This window comes from Magnolia sinica, chromosome 19 (assembly GCF_029962835.1).
Source record: "Magnolia sinica isolate HGM2019 chromosome 19, MsV1, whole genome shotgun sequence".
Taxonomy (NCBI): domain Eukaryota; kingdom Viridiplantae; phylum Streptophyta; class Magnoliopsida; order Magnoliales; family Magnoliaceae; genus Magnolia; species Magnolia sinica.
The window spans coordinates 14975761-14995555 of record NC_080591.1 but is presented as its reverse complement, the minus strand read 5'-3'; the positions used below and the strand labels follow the sequence as shown (position 1 = coordinate 14995555).

Sequence of the window (19795 nt, the reverse complement as noted above, 5' to 3'; positions counted from 1 at the left end):
AATGGTCTGTTGTGACTGAAATTACAATGGGTTTGCAATGGCTTTGAATATTTCTTTCCTCTTTTTATATTTATGAAGTCAGAAAGCCCTGTTGTTCATCATTGTCCCATGGGCATGGTAGGATGACAGTACCTTCCTGATCTTCATACATTGTTAATTGGTTGGTAATTAGTTTAATTCTATTGTTGACTCTGTCTCCTGGGCATGGTTTGGTGATGGAATCCATTCTAATTCATATACCTTTCATCTCTTGAAAACCAGATCAAGTAAGTTCAGTTTGAATTCCATAATCCTTGATGCAGGCATAAGACCTCCCTGATCTCTACAAGTGGATCCTCTGAATCCCTAGTTTCCCTTCCTCTGAATTCCTTAAAGTTTTAAATAATTATTTCACAATTATTTCCTAAATTCTATTTGGTTTAGATTTCATCTTAGCCTAGTTCTATTTCTATCTAGTTTCAGGACACTACAGGTATCAGTCCCTGTGGATTCGACCTCGGTCTTACCGAGTTTATTACTACATCACAACCCTACACTTGGGGTGTGAACAATTAAAGAGAAGAATTAATGTTCAAAGAATGGCCAAGTGAAGATTAGGAGAAAGAATTGGAGGTTATTAATGAAGAATTCAAGTACTAAATATCCAAGAAAATCAAGTGTAAAAGAGAGCAAAGATTGAAAAATCAAAAGTCATCAACGAAATTAATAAACTATTCAGTCCGACTGAAAGTGCACAGAATAGTCCAGCTAGAAATTTTGATTTTTAGACTTAATTTAGATCGACACTTAGGTTCGACCAAAGCCATGCTCGGTGTGATTAGAGGGAGGTTCGGTGCAACTTAAGGGAGACAGAGACTTTAGACCTATTTTAAAGAAATTCAGCTGCAACCGAAAGAGGGTTCAACACGACTAAATGTATATTCGGCTACAACCGAAGGTTATTGTCAGTGTGACCGAAGCGTGTAACAAAAGTGCATAAAATTTAAGTCGGTTTCAAGTCTGTGTGAGGTTTTTCCTATTTAAAGGGGTGATTCAAGCTATTTTAAGTATGAAATAGGGTAGATAAGAGAGAGCAAGGAATTGCAGAGCTTTTACGAGGTCCTCCTCCAATCATGTGGTTCTATTTCAATTTTTATATTTTTATTTGAATTTAATTCATTCAGGTCTATGGTTGGCTAAATCTCTTAGTTAGGGCTAAGAGGTGAAGCTTGTAGTGGTTTTTTTTTTTTTTTTTTCATGTTTTAGTTTACTTTAATTCAAGTAATTTGGTTTGATTATTAAACAGTTTATTGATATTGGTTTGAATAAAGCTTTGTTTATAGTTTACTTTGATCCATTGTCGACTTTGGATACATTGGATGCTTAGGAAAGCTAAGAATGATTTCTTATCTATTTTTCAAGGGATTGAACTATAAAATTCATTGATCTATCATAGATTAAAAGCACGATAAATGCTTTGAATTCCCTATAATCCATACTTTGGTCATTATGTGAAAACTAAATCAATTGAAGTTTAAATATGTTTTGAATTATAATATGCTTTAACCTTTCTATTATCAGCTGGCTAGATATGATAGGACTTATATACTAGTCGAGTTATCTTATTGAATCAAGCGAATTACACATTAAGAATAGTTATAAGTGGATCATTGGCGCTCCAATGTTTTGTTTTACTTATTTTTTTCTAAATTATCTTAGTTTCAATCATACTTCTTAAAATCTAATTCCATAAATTAGTTTTAGTTATACTTCTAGTTCGAAAGTATTTTAGAAAATGTACAAATATAAGTCCCTATGGGTTCGACCTTGGTCTCGTCAAGTAAAACTACATTATAACCAAGCACTTGGGATTTGCTCAATAATAACCTATTTTAGTTAGATGTTGGCTTTGAATGGGTTAGATTGTCTTAGATATGAGCAAGCATTTAGATGAGTGACTTAAATTGATTAGATTAGGTTGGAGGGTTTTGATAGTTTGGATGGGCTAAATGGATTAGGTTGAGTGAGTAGAATGGGTAAGATGAGTTGGATTAGTTATGTAGGATGGATGAATGACTTGGGCTAGGCTTCGATAAAGTTTGGGGAGGGAGGGGGATATGGGTGAGAAGTGTCTCCTCTCCCCTAGCTCCCTTTAGTATGTTTGATAGAAATGAAAGGATGATGGAGGTATTTATATGTGGAGGGAGTGACATAGTGTAATTTGGAGAGCTTGAGAGGACAAAAGGTGAAGGGTTGTAATTAGTGGAGAGGAGGAGAGCCATATGGCACTCTCTCATTGGTCAAGAGGGGTAGTATGGGAGGTAAAATGAGAGAGTGTGTGAGGGCATTTCTGAAATTTCAGAGGCTAGGCACAGTGTCCAAGGAGAAAATAACTCTCTTCTCCAACAAGTCACACCTTAAGTTGTGAAACTAGACACATGTCAGGCGTGCACACTATATGCTACATGTGTCACTCTAATTTTTTTTATGGGAGCTCATGTGGGTCCTAAGGATGCTTTGTAGTTCTGAGTTTTGAGCTAGCAAGGTTTTTTTTTTCAAGGTATGGATTTAGATTTTTTGCCTAAATTTGAGCTTGAATTTAACTTGGAATTGACTCACATTTAGTGTGAACTTGGCTTGCATTTGGCTCAGGTTTTGGGCTTAACATAGGCGTTAGGTTTGGCTGAGGCTTAGGATTTAGCTTGACTCAAGGTTTGGGCTAGAACTGGACTTTGCTTGGCTTAGGACTTGGCTTCAGGCTTGTTTTTTAGCATAGATTTGAGATTTTACCAGTTGATAAATGTGAGCTTTCGCAAGTCATACATAGTTCAAATATTGTTGTAATTGATTATCCCGTGCAAGGTGAGCATATTCAATACCAAATCTAAATTTGTGACAGCAACAACACTAGAAAAAGATAAAAGAACGAGATTTGAAGGCTATGGTTTTGCTAATACTAACTCTGATAAATTAGAGATCTCCTTCCTCCTTTCTCTTACTTATAAAATTAAAAATAACACGATGGTCCATAAAATTAGTTCAAAAGTTACACATGTATTAACACATTATCATGGTAATTGCTGAAACAGAGGCATTAACAAACAAGTTATAATGCAGCTATAGTTCAAGCCAGTATTAAGTATTGTTGATGCAGAAATCTAATCGATCTTGCCTCACCTCATGCTAGCCAGAGTACCTATGATTTAATGGAAAACAAGAGAAGACATTGGGAGCCCCAGTTAAGATTAGGGAACCTCTGATGCCTAAGTCATGATATGGACTTGCAGGAGTAATAGAAGAATCGGGTGTTGTATGTGTACTTTTCACTGTAGGCGGAGTCCTTATTGATAGCCTTTTGGGGGCGGTGTCGTATATGGCAATGCCTCTCTATGGCGTATGCATATTGTGGAAGAGATCTTCCTCTGGACATTTCGTGATTGATTTTCTTATATCTTACGAATATCTTGGAGGATAATCCTATCTTTATAACGAATATCTCAAAAGATAATCATATCTTTATATATTATAAACATATTTCTATCTTGAGGTCGTCCTCCAAAGTTGATTTCCGAGGCCGAGGTCGGTATCCGAGACCGACCTCCAATGTTGGTAACCGAGGTCGAGGTCGGTATCCAAGGCCGACCTCCGAAGTTAGCAACTGAGGTCGAGGCCGATATCTAAGGTGGTTTTTCAACCCTCAAGCAATCTATAGTCTTCGAATTTGTTCATCTGGTTAGTCCATTTTTACCCATAATAGTAGCCCATCTACTTCCGAGCGTTCTTTAGGAGCTCGAGAAATAAGTTAGTGTGGACTGACACAGTGTGATGACTTGCGTAGAAGAGGTCGAGAGGTCGGACGGAGTAGAGCTAAGATCGATAAGTGATTGTTCAGTGGTAGATTGTGTGCGGTAGAATTAATCGAGAGACTTTTCTTCATTTCAACCGAGAGAAGTCCCAGTTGTTCCCATAGTAGTAGGCCGAGCTCTCGGTAGAAAGACTTTCTTCCCTTATACTAAGGAAAGTCCTCATAGTCGATTGTAAGGTCTGATAACAAAGAATTAAAAGAAATTCTTCTCCCCTGACCTGGGGAGGTTCTTTCATAGTAAAATTCACAGTGGAGGACTTTCTTCCCTTGCACTAAGAGAAGCCCTCATAGTCAGTCGTGCAGTTCGAGTAGCATTGCCAATTAGTAGTCCGACCACTTCTCTAAGGGTTGGATGACTGGTTGTGGACTATTTTTTCTTGTACTAAATAAAGTCTTCAGTAAGCCATATAGTTCGAATAGTCGAGAAATCATTTAAAAGAATTTTCTTTCCCAAACCTGGGGAAATTCTTTTATTATAGAAGTTCATAAAACAGTAGAAAACATAATAGTAGAATCATGAATACATTTACCCTTTTAAAAAGAGAGGTCACTCTTAATCGAATAGGTCGGACAGTTGAAGCGCTTCTTAGTATTTGATGTCGAGGTACTTTAGCATCGGTCTTGGTCGTCCTCTTTATTTCTTGTGTGACCGTAACGGTAGAGGGCTCTCCTTTTTCTCGTCGCTTCCTATCCTTAGCCGAATAGTTTCTTTTTCAAGTAGCTCTTCGTAAACTAAAGAACTCATCGGCATTAAAATATTTTTTAGCTCAGTTAAGTAGGTCGGCGAGGGTAATCAAGGGGTTCTTAAAAATAGAGAAGAGGAACTTTCCTCGTTTAAGGCCGGCCATCATGGTGGCCAAAGCTATCTGGTTGGAATAACCATCGACCTGGACAATTTCATTGTTGAAACAGATAACGTAGTCTTTTAGTAGCCAGTCCTCCCTCTAAGTGATCGTAAGGAGGTGGGTTGATGGCTTTCTCATATCTTTCCCACTAATGAACTGAGTGATGAAAGCTTTGGCGAGTTATGTGAAGGAGTTGATGGATCTCGGCTTTAGCTGCCTATACCACTTTCGCATATTCCCTAACAAAGTCAGGGAGAAGGTTCGACACATAATTGAGCTCGACGCGCCGTGAAGCTCCATTCATGCCCTGAACGATTCCAAATGTTCGGTCGGGTCACCAAACCCGAAGTATGGGGCGATTTGTAGCATTCGGAATTTCAGTGGGAGTTAGGATCCTATCATATCGTCAGTAAACGGTGGCTCAGTCTCCTCCGGCATGATCGTGAAATGCGTCGAAATGACCGTGAATCAACACGGAATAGGCGGGAATGAGCGTGATATGCATAAAAATGACCATGAAGTGAGGCGATTGTACCGCGAAATACGCAAAAATGACCGTGAAGTGAAGGGGCATGACCGTGAAATGCACCGAAATGACCGTGAATCAACACGGAATAGGCGGGAATGACTGTGATATACATGGAAATGACCGTGACGTGAGGCGATTGTACCGCGAAATGCATGGAAATGACCGTGAAGTGAAGGGGCATGACCTCGAAATGCGCCGAAATGACCGTGAATCAACACGGAATAGGCGGGAATGACCGTGATATGCATGAAAATGATCGTGAAGTGAGGCGATTATACCCTGAAATACGCAAAAATGACCGTGAAGTGAAGGGGCATGACCGTGAAATGCGCCGAAATGACCGTGAATCAACACGGAATAGGCGGGAATAACCGTGATATGTATGGAAATGACTGTGAAGTGAGGCGATTGTACCGCGAAATGCGAGGAATGACCGTGAAGTGAAGGGGCATGACCGTGAAATGCGTCGAAATGACCGTGAATCAACACAGAATAGGCGGGAATGACCTTGATATGCATGGAAATGACCGTGAAGTGAAGCGAATTGACCATGAAATGCGTGGAAATGACCGTGAAGTGAAGAGAATTGACTGTGAAATGCATGGAAATGACCGTGAATCAAAATGGAATCGCCGGGATTAACCGTGAAATGCATGGAATTGATCTCGAAGTAAATGAAATGAACGAAATTGACCGCGAACTAATTGAAATTAACCGCGAAGTGAATGAAATGGATTTTCGACCATCGACCTGAATGAATCTTAAAAAATAACCAGGTTGGTTGGCTAAAGTAGCTTCTCCTACCCCAAAATCATATAGGGTATGTCAAGTAACTAATTTTGGTTTAGAAGATATTCTTGTTAAATGAACAAAGAAAGAAATGAAAAAAAGAGAGAAAAAAAAATTCATATGCTTATATATACATATTTATATAAATATGTATTAGAGAAAATTGTAGGTAGAATAAAGTTCTCCATGTAAAAAAATAAAAATAAAAATAAAAATAAATTCATAGACTAGCACCGACTACAGCTATGGCTACGGTTATAATCTATAGCTATTAATAAAATCACCTTCGATACATGTCGAATGCTCTTCGATATGTATCGAAAATTGAAGGATTTTTGAGGTAAACTCGTTGGACAGTTTTGGACCTTTTTCGATTAATCAAGAGACCTTTAATACATGTAAAAGGACATATCAAAATGGCTGGGGCTGTGGCTATGGCTATGGCTACGGTTATAATCCTTAGCCATAGAAAACCCCATAAGTTCCTTGTTTTTTTAAAATTATTATTATTTTTTTAATTTTTTACTCTTGTAATTCCGACCGCTTTTTGTGGGTACTATTATGAGGTATGTGTTATATCCGAACCGTCCATCTATTTGGTAAACTCGTATTAAGGCTTGAGACGAAAAATAAGACAGATCTAGCTATCAAGTGGACCACACTGTTAAAGGCTGTGGAGGATTGAACGTCTACCATTGAAACCCTTTCAGGGGTCACAGAAGTTTTAGATCATTATGAAACTTGTTTTGCCTCTTCATCATGGTCTTTGAAACGTTATGAATAGATTGGATGGAAAAGAAATGTTATGTTGGGCCCTACAAAATTTTTAACAGTGAAAATCAATCGCTGCTCTTTGTGGTGTGGTCCAGCTGATCTTTGGATATGATTTTTTTTTTTTTTTTTGATAATGCTCCGAAATGATCTCGAAATATGGATGAACGTTGTGGATATAATAAATACGTAACTGTGGGGCCCATGTAACTTTGATATCTTTTGAACCGTTCGTACAACTCGGAGTTCGAGGAGCGTCAGCGCTCGTCTTCGAGCACCACCAATCCGGTTGAAGGAAAAAGCAGGGGCATTTTCGACCTTTGGCAAGCCGTCCGTACACCTGGGGCTTATTTTTGAAAGGTTAAAAGAAGTGAGCATAGAAATTTAAATAGGCCTTAAATGGGTCGTACAGTTGTAAATTTCTCTTTTTTATTTTTATTTTTAAAGCATCAGAGGACTCGCATGACTGGAAAGCCTTTCATGCAATGACAGACTATAGATGATGCGAGGGGATGATCCAGTCACAACTCGTGTACTGCCAGGGGATTTCATCTAGAAGCACCTCTCTTTTTTAAGGCCACACACGCGCTTACACACAACCCACACGCGCTTACACACGCACACACACTCCACACACGCGCTTACACACAACCCACACGCACACACACTCCACACACGCGCTTACACACAACCCACACGCACACACACTCCACACACGCACGCCGTGGGATTTCACCACTGGTGGGTACTCGAACCCTTGGCCCGGTGTTGAAACTCCTGGGAGTCTGCAACCCGGGTAAGGGTAAGGACCCATCTATCCAGAAGCACCTACATTGCATGGTCAACATTACTGCGCACGCATATTTGAGTTAGAAGCTTCTTTTCTGGACCATTGTTTCAAAGCCAATTTTATTAATGATGAGATCTCTGATGATATAATTTTTTTTTCTCTACTTTAACCATCTGATGTGGGGACTTATAGATGAACGGTTCAGATCATGACATGGTGGGACAGAAAGGGAGGAACTTTCCAGCAAACCTTGCTAGTACTGGTTATGGTGACTAAGTCGCGAAAGATTTAGAAATTTTAAAGAAAGCCAACTGAGCCTACTTTCTTGTAGGGTATTCTTTATTTTTTTTATTCTTTAAAGAATGCCAACTGAGCCTAATTTTTTAGTTCTTTTATGGTGACCAAGCAAGTTTCGATCTACCACTCTCTGTGCCATAGACATGGCATGTCAGCGTGATGATCTGAACCGTTTATTTGTTAAGGGCCTATTTGATTTTCCAAATTCTGTGTAAATGCCCCGTAAATAGCAAATTATTACAATTTCAACCGTTTGAAAATACGATGGTATTCTTGCTTCCAAAACGGTCCAAAATGATTGACATAAATTTGTGAGCCCCACTGCCATGTATACGACATATCTGTGTCATTCATCCATTTCATCAGAACATTTTGAGGCATGAGCCGAAAAATGAGGCAAATCTAAGATTCAACTAGCCCACACCAAAGTAAAGAGTGACTCCATAAAGTTTTTAACAATGAGTGTTCCATTCCATTTTTACTGTAGTGTGGTCAACTTGAACTTTGAATCTATCTCATGTTTTTTTGGCTCATGCCCTCAATTCATTTGGCATGATGGTTGGACAGTGTTGATAATTCACATACATCATAATGAGCCCAACATATATTTCACAGGGTCCTCTATTTTATCGTCAAAGAAGGTAAGAGTTGAATCAACTATAGGTAACGGTGCGGTAATTATCCAGGTAAATAATTATTGCCCATTTTAAATGGTGGCTGGTGTACTCACACTAACATTGACGTCAACAAGTTTTGTAGGTCACATCATGAGATATGTGTTATATCCAAACCGTCCATACATTTGGCAATATGGTCTTAAGGGTTCAGCCAAAAAATAAGACAGAGATAAAGATCAAGTGGACCACACTAAAAAAGCAGTGGGATATTGAACGTTGACCATTGAAAACCTTTTCGGGTCACAGAAGTATCGAATCAATATGAGATTTGTTTATCCTCTTCATCCATGTATTTGTGACCTTATTAATAGATTGGATGGAAAATAAACGTAATGATGGGTCCTACAAATTTTTTAACGGTGAAAATCATTATCCTCGCTGCTATTTTTGGTGTGATCCATTTGAGATTTGGATATGATTCATTTTTTTTTTACTAATGCTCTAAAATCATCTCAAAATATGGATAAATGGTATAGATAAAATAAATACATCATTGAGGGGTCCATGTAACTTTGATCTACTTTGAACCGTTCGTACAAAATGGAGCTCGATGAGCGTCTGCGCTCGTCTTTGCGCGACAAGTATCCACAGCAGCTATATAGCTAGTGTGTGGTACACTAGCCAATCCGCCCCCATTTCAAATGCATTTAACGTTGGACGCAAATTAGCTACTGACTGGTTAATTATCTTGAATCTACGTCACCAAGTTATTTGAGACCCACCATGATGTATGTATTATATCCACACCGACTACTAATTTGGTGTTATAAATTTAATATTTGAACCAAATAATGAATTAGATCCAAAGCCCGAGTGGAACTTACAACAGAATATGGTGGAGAGAGTGCCATCCACCATTAAAGATTTCTAAAGGCCATGAAAGTTTTGCATCAAGTTGAAATTCGTGTTTCACCTCTTTTAATGTCTGTCTTAACTTATGAATAAGTTGAATCTTAAACATAGAATATAGTAGGCCTTCGGAAGGTTTCAATGGTGGACGTCACACTTCCCATTGTTTTATATGGTGGGGTCCACTCTAGATTCAGATTTGGATCTGACTCATTTTCAGTCTCTTGTTCAAAAATAATATCACCAATTGTATAAATGGTGTGACACAATCCATACATTATTAGGTCTCACAGAACTTAGTGACGTCTCTTTGATAGCGAGACTCGCTACTCAACTCCCATATCTAATCCGCCTCCATTTACCGTGGGCGCGGAAGCGGAATGGCTGGTGTACCTCAGACAATCATAGGTAGGTGTCTTGTAAAGACCAGCACTGATGCTCTTCAAATTTCGAGTTGTACGGACAATTCAAAGGAGATTAAAGTTACATCACCCCGCGCGGATGTATTTACTATATTATATTTATACTGTTCATCTATTTTTAAAAATTATTTTAAAGCATAGTCAAAAAGTAAGCATGCCTAAAGATTGTTTGACCACACCACTACCGTAACGTTTGCTTTCCATCCAATTTGTTCAAAAGCCCAATGAAGAGAAAAAATAAATTTTATATTGATCCAAAATTTTGATGATCCTAAAATGAGTTTCAATGGTAAACGTTTAATCCCTCGTTACTTTTTTGTGATGTGGTCCACTTGTCTATTAAATCTGTATTAATTTTCATCTCAATCCTTGAAACAAGCTGGCCAAATGGATAAACAGTTTGGATGTCAGACATACCTCATGACCACACACGTAAACTTGTTAACATGAATACAATCGATATATAGTTCGTGTGAGGTGTACCGGCCAATCCGCTTCCTAGGATTAGCTATGATAGGTTGAGTAACGAGACTCGCTGCTAGAGTGATGTCACCTAATTTCACGGGCCCACCAAGATATATGTTTTGTATCCACACTTCCTGCACTGTTTGATGCGATTGGCTTCACCATACTTATTATTTGAATCTTTTTTTATTTCATGTCTTAAAATAATATCTTAAAATAGATATTAAAATAATATCAAATAGATAAACGGTGCGAATGCACAACATACATCATGATAAGGCACGCAGAGAACTTATTGGCGTTACTTCGTTAGCCGACTCGCTACGCAACCTGTCAGTATCCAATCCCGAGGAAAAGAGAGCTAGCTGGCATTTAATGCTGACAGCATAAGAAAGAAATGTGGCTCCATATACACTGAAACTCGAGCAGATGAATTCATCAATCAATGAAATTGGCTGCGAATGGTCCGTTGATAGAGCATTAAAAGGTGCGTGAACGGTTCGGATTATGATAGAAATATGACACGCGTACGGTCGAGATAAAAAGTTTATCCAACTAGGTGGACTGGTATTTCTCCGATTTTGTATTTGTAGTTGTATACGTTGGTTGGATGAACATTCTAGAGAGAACTGATCACGTACGGGCAACCGTCTGGAATTTGTGGTACCGTCTCATCCTTGTAGGACACATGTCACCTTTCGATGAGATCAGGACCACGAAGATGGTACGCCCGGCCCGACCTTGGACATATCTCCTTTCGTAATCCCTAGAATTAGTCATTTGCCCAATGAGATTGAAGGGAATTGGATGGGAAGCGGATTCGCGAGTGTACCTCACGCCAGCTATACAGCTGTTGCATTGACCTTAGGAAGTTCGGTGGTTTTGATTATGAGGTAAGTGTTACATCTAAACTGTTCATCTATTTAGTGAGCTTGTATTAAGGCTTTAGATGAAAAATAAGACCGATATAACTATCAAGTGGATCACACTGAAAGGATTGAACATCTATCATTGAAACCATTTTTGGAGTCACAGAAGTTTTGGATTAATATGAAATTTATTTTTCCTTTTTATCTGGGTCTTCGAACATTATCGACAGATTGGATGAAAAATAAATGTTATAGTGCCCGTACAAAATGTTTAACGGTGAAAATCATTATCTTTACTACTATTTACGGTGTGGTCCATATGATCTTTATACATGATTCATTTTTTGAATAATTCTCTAAAATGATCTCCAAAAGTAAATGAACAATGTAAATATAATAAATACATCACTGTAGAGCCCATTTAACTTTGATCTCATTTGAATCATAAGCTCGAGGAGTGTTAGTGCTCACCTCCACATGACGCGTACTTACAACAATTATATAGCTAGTCTGTAGTACACTAGCGAATCCGCTTCTGATTGGATGCGATATGGATTGTGTGAGTATGTGTCGTGCGAAGACTGGCACCCACGGAAGTGGATTGGCTGGTGTACCACACACGAAAGATATAGATGGTATGCTGACGCTACCAAGTTTTGTGAGTCTATTATGAGGTATGTGTTATATCCAAATCGTTCCTCCATTTGGCGAGTTTATTATAAAACTTGAACAAAAAAATAAGACATGTAAAAATCAAGTGGACCACACTGCAAAATTAAGTGAGGGATTGAGCGTATACCATTGAAATCCTTTTGAGGCTACAGAAGTTTTGGATGAGTAAGATATTTATTTTTACTCTTCATCAAGGTCCTTATAACCTTGTGAACGGGTTTGATGGAAAATAAATGTTACTCTAGCCTTTCCAGATGTTTTAATGATGAAAATCATTATCCCCACTTCTATCTGTGGTGTGATCCAATTGAGATTTGGGTATGATTCAGTTTTTGGCTTATGCCTTGAAATGATCTCAAGAAATGGATGAACGGTGTGGATATAATAAATACTTTATTTTGAGGCTACGTGGGCTCTGCCGTATTGTATTCATGCCATGCATCCATATTTACGCCTCATTTTAAGGCATGAGACCGAAAATGAATCAGGCTCAGATCTCAAGCAGATAACATCACGTGAAAAAGTGGTGATTGAAATTATAATGATTAAAAACTTTCCCTAGACCACAAACGTTTCCGATCAAGCTGGTGTCTATGTTTAACCTTCACCTGGGGTTTTAATCTAATCAACGGGTTGATGGCGAGTAAAAATTAAACTCGACCTAGTAAGATTTTAATGGTAGGTATTAAATCACTCCTATTTCGAGTGGTGTGGTCCACCTGAGAATTGGATCTACCTCATTTTTAAAATTATGTTCTAAAATGATCCAAAACAATGGATGAATGACGTGGATAATACATATACATCATGATGGGAACATAGAGCATGATGTATATGTATTATCCATATACTCACGGGGGGTCACTACTGAAACTATCAGACTACTGTCGATATTTTATTTATTTATATTTTTTTAACGCGAGGAATCTGATATGCGTGGTTCACGTGGGATGTATAAAACTATCTGACGGTATTGTTTTATGAAATGAGTGTCCACTAGTCAAAATTTAGAATAATTTAACCAAATATATTTTGGGATTGTGATTTGGTACCAGTTAATTTCTGTTAATACACGTCAAGGGGAACGATTTGTGAGTGCCAGAGCATCAAGCATCAAACACTGCCAGAGTATCAAAGTCCTCCCTTTCGTCTTTGGATGTGAAAATTACCACTGTAGATCCCACCTTTTATCCAACGTCTTTTATGGAGAATCCAAAACTTATCTTCCCAAATTAGACCTTTTACGTACGGACTGAGCATTTGAAAACGAAAATACCTCTCCTTTTCAAAATTCTCTGTGTCCATGGACTTATAGCTATGGATTATAACTGTAGCTATAGCTAGGTTAAGCAGGGGCACTTTTATCTTCAAATGCTCTGTCCGTACGGAAAGGTCTAAGTTGAAAAGGTAAGTTTTGGAACTCCATAAAAGACGCTGGACGCTGGATAAAAGGTATGGCCTACAGTGGTAATTTTCTCAAAATTTCCTGCTATTGGTTCAATGATTTTCTCCACGTCAGATAAATGAGTAATCCAAAAGCGCGATGTACTTTTAACACTGTTTAACAAAAGATGACACGTGATTACTGTACGGCGATCATACTAAGGACGAGGATTGATTGCCACAACATGAGGCTGCTGTGGAAGATCCTTTCTTCATCTGTTTTTTCCAATCTTCTTAGAACATGAGCAAAAAATGGCAAATCAAAAACCCAAGTGAGCCACACAACAGAAAAAAGTGGTCGAAGCATTCATGGGTTACGTAAGTTTTGAATCAAACTAATATCTTTGTGGTTTGAGTTATACTACTAAGATTCACCTTATGAATTACTTAGATTGCATATAAACATTGCCGTGGAATTTGGGAGGCTTCAAAGGTAGGCATGTTTTTACCTACTTTTTGCTATGGTGTGGTCTACCTGAGTGTTGAAAGGACCTTATTTTTTTGGTATATGTCCTAATATAAGTGGGCAAAACGGATGAACATGGCGGATTTCTCACAAACATCATGGTGGGCCCCATTGGCTTCTCACCACAGATATTCGAGGGAGAGGGTGTTGCAATCCGCGTCCCTAATAATATGGGAATCGATCCAGGCCGACCAACTGATGGGTCGATTTTAAAAACTGTTCTGACTTTAGTTATCTGATGGGACTCGTGGGGCCCACGGATTGGTGATCCATATAGTTTGTTGGTGACCATAGCCTGAAAACCACAGTTGCATGACATCATCAGCTTCATTTTATATCTATGCTTCATCACCAGCAACAACCAAGGAGAACTTAGAGGTCACTCAAATATATTCAACTAGACACTTGCACAATGCAATCTAAACCGTCCGTCTATTGCAGCCCAACGTGGGTGGACCACGCACCAAAATTTTGCTAGATTGGATGATCTTAGCCAACAATGTCGGGTCATTTTTCAATCGAATGAAAACCACCGTTTTCAATGAGAATTTTGGGTATGGTCAAATTAAAAGTGGGACACGAGAGACCAATGGTCTAGATCATCAAACCATGGACCTGCTTGTCAGAATGGAAACCGTGGATCCTATAACTCCTCATCAGCAATTTGGTCGGTTTGGATAGGTCCTATAATTCCTCGTGCACAATTTGGTCGGTTTGGATCCCTGCCTATATTTGCAACGTGGCAAAAAGATAATTGTACTAGAAATGCTTTGATACTCTGTTAAAAAGTGGTAGATGATACACAAGTGGTTGGGGCCACATGATGTATGAAGGATATCCAACCCGTCCATCACATGTGTAACTCCATATTACCCTAGATGCCAAAAAATCATCTGATTCAACGATAAAGTGAGCCACAACACAAGTAACAATTTGAGAGAGGAAATGCCACCCTTGATTTACACAATGGGCCACTGAATTTGAAAATAGCCTGATTTTTTCGACCCAGCCCTTTGTCCAGACCAGATGAAGAGTCTGAATGGCCTGCAATTTATACACACGACGTACGGTTGGCTTCTCCATGCAAATCAAGGGTGGGTTCCATCCCAACTTATTCCCTGTGGTGTGACCCACCTGATTCACAGATCAGCCAAATTTTAGAGTCCTATGGACATGGCCATTGAGACCCCCACATATGCCCTTTACAACAGTGCAGCCTTTCATTAAAAGATCTCGAATAGTTATGACCCGAATCCAGCCAAGTGGGTGCGACCCTAATTAACCGTGGGCCCTACCTTAATATATGTCTTGTGTATCCATGCCCTCAATCCATCTATCCAGCTCATTTTAGGACATGTTCTGGAAAATGACGAAGACCCAACTCTCAAGCAGACTACATATCTCGCAAATCAAAATAAGTTACTTAATATACCATACATGTTTTTGAGGTAGGACTAGTTACTTTAGCCAAGTCTGGTTCCCATGCCGAATTTGTGAGATTCCCTCCTATTAATGATCGAATTTCACATTTATTTCTAATTTTACTATTTTTAGTTAGTTTTGGTTTGATTGTACAGCTTTTCATCCGTTGGGCTTTAGAAATTATGTCTAAAATGAAAAGTGTTTAGAAAAATTTAGAGAATAAATTGGTTAAGCCACGTAGGACACTTAGTATAAATAGAAAATTTCATATTTATAGTAAGTTACAAATTGTAGAGAGTTTTAGTTATAGTTTAATTCCTAAACTTCTTTCAAGTTTTAGTATACTTATTTAAAAGGTTATAAACTCATTTATCAATAATCAATTAAATTATAAATTTTATATAATTTAATTATATATTTTCTTTTTCTTTTTTTCTCATGAATTAAAGAAGTCTCTGTGAGGAGTCTAGAGAAGCTCATGGATTCGGAGTAGTTATCCTAGAGGAAAATAGTGATCAACCTCGTCACGTTCACCCCTGTGTGAATTTGCCATCCAACCTGTTGATTAAGTTACACAAACCTAGACGAGGAGAAAACACAAATATCATTATCATCTTATCCAAAACTTTTGTAGCCCTAAGAAGTTTTAATGGTTGGATCATGACCTAAAATGATATGACAAAATGGATGGACCGCACGGATACATAACACATACAATGAGGTGGGCCCACGATGAGGGTCGCACCGACCTAGCAGGATTCGGATGACATCTAAACCGCGTACTTGTAAAAAAGCGGGCAAAGTGCAGTAAAATGTAGGAAAAGTAGTTAATCCCATTCCTTTCACGTGTGGTTTTGGAATTTCTCATTTTTATATGTTTTTTTTTCTAGTTGTCATTACTTAGGGGCCAAAGGAGGAAAATCATAGCCGAAAGGGATAAGAAGCGTGACAATGTGGTGCGTTGGATATTGCTTTCTTATATATATACACATGTGCGGGGTTGATCATTGTATTCAAGAGAGAGAGAGAGAGACAGAGAGAGAGAGAGATTGGGATTGTAGGCGAGAGAGAGAGAGAGAGAGAGAGAGAGATGGGAATTGAGATAGAGAGAGTAGTCGAAAATGAGAGTTCTTCCCTCCCACTGCTGTCGTTGAATCACGTGTCCTTCGTCTGCAAATCAGTGAGCAGATCAGTGACATTCTACGAAGATGTGTTGGGATTTGTGCTCATCAAACGGCCATCCTCCTTCAAGTTCGAAGGGGCTTGGTGGGTTTTCTCTCTTTACTTAAACTGATCACCTGTAAGCAAGGGTACCATCTTTTCCACCCACTTCCCTCGTGTAGGACACCTGTACCATTAAAATGGTGGGCCCCACCAAGAAAGAATCCGATCATTCTGCTCTTCAGATAGGTTGCCCAGGTCTGGCTTACTATATCTTACCATACAAATGTGGTCCATCTAGTCAGTGGATCATCTAGATTTTCAAGAAAGATGATCTTCATGGTGGGACCTATCATTTTCATGGTACTGATATTCCTAAACAAGGGTCCTAGTAACCATTGCATGTAGCTGATCAGTTCTCCTCTCTACTTTCCTCTTTTTTACTTTCTTTTTTCTTTAATGATATTTGATTTGGTGCAACTAAACTCGCCTTTGGGCCCGTTTGGCCGGGCAGATTGGAAGGGATTGGATGGTATTGGAAGGGATTGGAAGTTAAATCCCTGGATTGGCCGGGCGTGCCAAACAGACTGGGTGACCTGATCCCGGGATATAGCAATCCCATGGATCTTAAGACAATCCACTGACAACACCGTCATTACCTTTAAATCCCATCCAATCCACCCTAATCCGTTCAAATTTGCCTGGGATTGTGTTTGGTTAGAGGGATTGGAAGGGATGGGAAGGTTTAATCCCGGGATTGGCCGGGCATGCCAAACAGACTCGATATAGCAATCCCGGGATATAGCAATCCCATGGATCTTAAGACAATCCACTGACAACACCACCATTACCTTGAAATCCATGCCATCCACCCTAATACCATTCAATCCCTTCCAATCCACCCGGCCAAACGGGCCCTTAGTTTTATATCCATTATGAATTTAATTGTGTTAATACAAGCAAAAGACTTTTATTATAAGGTAGAGGAGTGTTTGGTTGGTCCTTTCTCTTTTGTTTTACCTGCTCACATCATTCCTGCAATCTAAAGATTTTGCAAAAGCTCTTCTCTGGACATACCATCTTAAAGGGTGGAAAATTCCATACGAGGGGTCTAGATCTTGAATTTTCCTAGTGGGAAATTGTATGATCCTTGACTAGAGGATAGATGCATGGTTTGATTTTTCAGTTTGTACAAATGGGCCTTGGACTAGTTATCCTGATCCTTAGATTATTGGTCCCAGCTGTAGTAGGATCTTCGAAATGGTAGAATTTTTATTTTTATGGTGGGGCCAACATAGACTCGATCACCAAGCCATGGTTTACATTGTGCAATGTGTGAACTCTTGATGACATGTTTAGAAGACAGCCACAAATGAGCTTAGCCTGTTTTTATCACATGGTGGTGTCGGTGCTTATCTGAATTTGTACCAGCGACTATAATTATGTCGTGGCCCACCTATTTATTGATAAGCCTAACTTTTTCAAGAGAAGCCTTTTCTCATGTATATATATATATATATATATATATATATATATATATAAGGAACCGAGTAGTTTTTAATAGCATCCCATACTTGCTAGAAGAATAAATTTAGCTTATCTTGGTTTCTACTTATTAAGTTGAAGTAATTAAGTATCTCTAAGTAAAAAGGTTACTTATAACTGATCTTAAACCAAACTTACTTATCTCAAATAAGTTACTTACTTGTTGCTGTAAGTAGAAAAAGTAACTCATTAGGTGGTATCCAAACGGGCCCTGAAATCCTCCATGAAGAGGAATTCGCTATCTCGAATACCAACTTTCATGTATACAAGCTAAAATTTGCTTATACAATGTATGGAAATTCTAGAATAATCCTTTATTAATGTGACATAGCTTATGCTACTTGTTGATAATTTGTGATTTGACTTGTTTAGGCTATTCAATTACGGGATCGGAATTCATTTGCTCGAATGCAATTCGCCGAGTGACATTCCTGATAAGAAAAGTGTGATTAATCCAAAAGACAACCACATTTCTTTCCAATGCACGGACATGCTACTGGTGATGAAGAAATTGGAAGAAATGGGCATTAACTATGTGACTGCAGTCGTTGAGGAAGGTGGAGTGAAGGTTGATCAGCTCTTCTTCCACGATCCGGATGGGTACATGGTTGAGATTTGCAATTGCGACAACTTACCCATCCTTCCGCTCTCTTCATGCCCCCTCAAGAAGCTCCCTTACAAGGAGTTGTCACCTCTTTATGGTAAGTTCTTTAAATGTTGGATATATATATATATATATATATATATATATATATATATATATATGTGTGTGTGTGTGTGTGTGTGTGTGTGTGTGTGTGTGTGGCAATTCCACCAAAGAGTTGATTTAGTAGCATATGTGCTAATATTGCAAATGTAGGCAGACATATGGGCCATTCATCAGGTGGGGCCCTCTGAGAACATGCCCTAGCCCAAAATCAAGCTAGTTGGTTGGGCCATGTGTGTGGAAAAATGGATGATTAGGATAAAAGGTAGTATAATCAGTGTTCTACATCATAGCTCAAATGGAAAGTGTTTGTAAGACAACCATGAGGTTGTGCTTCACTCCCAATTTGGGTGTGTTTGGTTGCACCAAATATCTTGATCATGAAATTTCATGTCATTTAGTGCAACCATAGCATCCTTATCAACTGAAAGAAATTACAATTTATGTTCTCTCTTTGAGGTTATAATTTTGCTAACTCTTCCTACATTTGCAGGCAAGGAAGTTTCGAAGGTCCGGTGTGCAATGGGCGAAGAGAATCTCATGATGGAGAACTTGGTCGCGGACATGATTTATATATCATTCTAAAATATTTGGTTGAAGATGTGATTATGTTTTTGCACAATCATTGTACAATGGAGAGTGAGATTTGTAGGTTAGGTTGTGAGAATGGCCCAGTTCTTTTCCCATTTCCTTTGCTTGAATGCTCTCTCCTCTATTTTGTATGTTCTTTTCGTTTCTTCTATAGAACTCGGGGCGGGTTTGTTCATTTCAATGGATTGTAAGATTGCATTATCGTTACCCATAATAAGCAAATTTACGATTGTTATGCAATGTCTTCTCCTCTTGATGGTCCAAGATGTCTAAAATGTTTATACAATTAGGGTTGTGTTTGGATGTGCTATTGAATTCAATTAATGCGATGGTTAATCTTAGCAAAGTGGCAGTTACAAAATTGTGATTTCTTTCCTTGCATTTCAAATAAGACTCTGGGCTCTAAATTGCAATTCAGTTCACTTGCATCCAAATGCGGCCTAAATGCATTTTTTCACTTATAGTCTATTCCTTATACCGACAACGCTGATGTACCACTCATATATTCATCCTTGCACGGCACAGGTTTTTTATTCTGACAAGTGGGGTCTATTGTTTTGTCATCCAGATCCAAACGCGGCCTTAATGCAAGTGGGGTCTATTGTTTTCGATTCTGACAAGTGGGGTCTATTGTTTTGTCAT

At 38.7% G+C, this 19795-nt stretch overlaps 1 protein-coding gene across 1 annotated transcript; it reads left to right on the top strand.

Annotated features, from left to right (window-relative positions):
• Positions 1 to 16177: 16177 nt before the first annotated feature.
• On the top strand, positions 16178 to 19393 carry LOC131235190 (glyoxylase I 4-like). The gene is made up of 3 exons (XM_058232331.1): positions 16178 to 16416; positions 18229 to 18557; positions 19056 to 19393. The coding sequence occupies exons 1-3, from the start codon at positions 16241 to 16243 to the stop codon at positions 19145 to 19147; spliced, it is 597 nt and encodes a 198-aa protein (XP_058088314.1). The 5' UTR covers positions 16178 to 16240; the 3' UTR covers positions 19148 to 19393.
• The last annotated feature ends 402 nt before the right edge of the window (positions 19394 to 19795 follow it).

Bases quoted from the DNA above. Each gene is read 5' to 3' on its own strand.
- LOC131235190 (XM_058232331.1), top strand. From the start codon at position 16,241: ATGGGAATTGAGATAGAGAGAGTAGTCGAAAATGAGAGTTCTTCCCTC. The intron at 16,417-18,228 runs GTGGGTTTTCTC...TGACTTGTTTAG, and splicing joins TTCAAGTTCGAAGGGGCTTG to GCTATTCAATTACGGGATCG. The intron at 18,558-19,055 runs GTAAGTTCTTTA...CTACATTTGCAG, and splicing joins GGAGTTGTCACCTCTTTATG to GCAAGGAAGTTTCGAAGGTC.